Genomic DNA, 2,407 nt, shown 5'->3' with positions numbered 1-2,407 from the left:
GGCAGAGATCAGTCAGCTGTCATCAGTTAAAAGGATGATCATAACTCCACAAGCCAACAGACCCGTTATGGGCATTGTTCAAGATTCCCTGACCGCTGTTAATAAAATGACTAGAAGAGATTCGTTTATTGACAAGGTTTGTTTAGTATTTGACTGAATGGTTTAGGGATTTGTTATTTTTGATTCAGTGAATGACTGGGTGATTTTTTAATACATTTTTTTTATTTAACAAAATAAATTTTCAATCAAAACAAAATAGAAAAACATGATGGACCTTATCATGTACATACCACATTGGAATGGGAAAATACCTCAACCGGCGATTTTAAAACCCGAACCTCTCTGGACCGGCAAGCAACTTTTCTCCCTCATAATTCCCGGCCAGATAAACTGCATACGTACTCACAGCACGCATCCCGACGATGAAGACAGGGGACCGTACAAATGGATCTCACCCGGAGATACGAAGGTAATTGTTGAGAACGGACAGCTACTTAGTGGAATTCTGTGCAAGAAATCACTTGGACCTAGTTCTGGATCACTCCAGCATATTATCTACCACGAATTGGTAAGTTAACAAATGATGTGTTATGTGGTTGTATGTCGTGAAACTATATTGTGAATGTAATATTTAAGTTGAAATTGTTACTTGACCTCTTCTATTTCAAAAAAAATTATATAGGGACGCGAAGCAACAGGAGATTTTTACTCGCACGTACAAATGGTTACCAATCAGTGGCTTCTTACTGAGGGACACAGCATTGGTGTAGCAGACATTATTGCAGATTATAAGACATATATGGATATCCAATTAGCTGTCATGGAAGCCAAAGTAAGTAAAAAATATTTCATCTACTGATATTCATTCATTGAATATATTTCTGTCTAATTCAGTTTTATTTGCTATCTTCATCAAAATAAATTTTAATAACGAATTTTTAATACTATTCAAAACCGTATACACAAAAATATATAAACAAACAAAGTAAAACTTATAATACTTCATCAACAGGCCAATGTAGCTGATATTACCTATAAAGCTCAAAAGGGTGAGCTGGAACTAACTCCTGGTAACACTTTTATACAAACCTTTGAAAATCAGGTTGGTACAATTTAAGTTAAATTGAAGATGCTATGCTGTCATTTTGTTAATAGTTAATGTTTTTAAAATTTTTCTAATACATACAAACATTCTGATTTCAGGTTAATCGTATCTTGAATGATGCAAGAGACCAAACAGGCAGATTGGCTCAGGATTCTTTATCGGACTTTAACAACTTTAAAACAATGGTAGTTGCTGGATCAAAGGGGAATAGAATCAATATTTCACAAGTAAGTTTAACGACCAATCAAACATTTATTTGTTTGATATGTTTAAATATCTGATTGTATGGTTTCTACTATTCTCTTTCCACGTGTTTCAGATCATAGCCTGTGTAGGGCAACAAAATGTAGAGGGCAAACGTATCCAATTTAGTTTCCGTGATCGGACTCTTCCTCACTTCCTGAAAAACGATCATGGACCTGAAAGTCAAGGTTTCGTTGAAAATTCTTACCTGGCCGGAATTACGCCTACTGAATTTTACTTCCACGCGATGGGCGGTAGAGAAGGATTGATCGATACCGCTGTCAAAACTGCTGAAACTGGTAAGTGTGTTTGGTTTTCAGAAAACATTTTAATTCTTTCACGTCGTTCAATTGGCTTTCGTTATTGCTAGCGTTCCTAACGTTCTCTGAATTATTTCAGGTTACATTCAGCGCCGTCTCATCAAGGCCATGGAGAGCGTGATGGTCAAATACGACGGTACAGTGAGAAACCAAGCTGAGGAGCTCATCCAGTTGCGCTACGGAGAGGATGGTTTAGCGGGCGAGTGGGTGGAGTTCCAGAATCTGCCATCTCTCAAACCGTCTGACAAGGCATTTGAGAGAGAATTTAAATTTGACCTATTCAACGAAAAGTGAGTACATTGTATTTATTAACATAATTAATTATTTATATTTTCATCTCAAATAATCTATATATTGAAACGATTAACTGAATGAATAAACGTATTTAAATAACATCACCACAGGAAACTGAAGCGCTGTTTATATGAAGATGTCTTGAGAGATATGCATCGTGATGCAAACTTTTCATTCGAGATCGAACGGGAGTACGAACAACTGCTCGATGACCGCATGGCAGTCAGGCAGATATTTCCAAACGGAGAGAGTAGGGTTGTCCTTCCGTGCAATCTTCAACGAATGATTTGGAACGCACAAAAATTTTTCAAAATAAACCATAAGAGGCCATCAGACCTTAATCCTTTAAAAATTATAAAAGGTTAGTCGCAAAATGACAATTTTAATGGCATTAGAGCGTGTATGAATTAAAGTTTCGAAATTAAATTTCTATATATTTTTGTTC

At 36.2% G+C, this 2,407-nt stretch overlaps 1 protein-coding gene across 1 annotated transcript in view; it reads left to right on the top strand.

Moving 5' to 3' along the window:
* The window catches only part of HELRODRAFT_158265 (hypothetical protein), a gene marked incomplete at both ends in the record, with an annotated part of 4,219 nt that extends 2,257 nt beyond the window's left edge, over positions 1-1,962 (top strand). Inside the window, 7 exons of the mRNA XM_009019169.1 lie at positions 8-136; positions 260-568; positions 683-832; positions 1,013-1,102; positions 1,204-1,332; positions 1,425-1,647; positions 1,748-1,962. Of these exons, the coding sequence (XP_009017417.1) occupies positions 8-136; positions 260-568; positions 683-832; positions 1,013-1,102; positions 1,204-1,332; positions 1,425-1,647; positions 1,748-1,962 (1,245 nt within the window). The remainder of the gene's footprint in view (positions 1-7; positions 137-259; positions 569-682; positions 833-1,012; positions 1,103-1,203; positions 1,333-1,424; positions 1,648-1,747) is intronic.
* Between the last annotated feature and the right edge of the window lie 445 nt (positions 1,963-2,407).

This window comes from Helobdella robusta (genome assembly GCF_000326865.2).
Source record: "Helobdella robusta unplaced genomic scaffold HELROscaffold_238, whole genome shotgun sequence".
Lineage (NCBI taxonomy): Eukaryota > Metazoa > Annelida > Clitellata > Rhynchobdellida > Glossiphoniidae > Helobdella > Helobdella robusta.
This window is presented reverse-complemented; position numbering and strand designations above follow the sequence as displayed.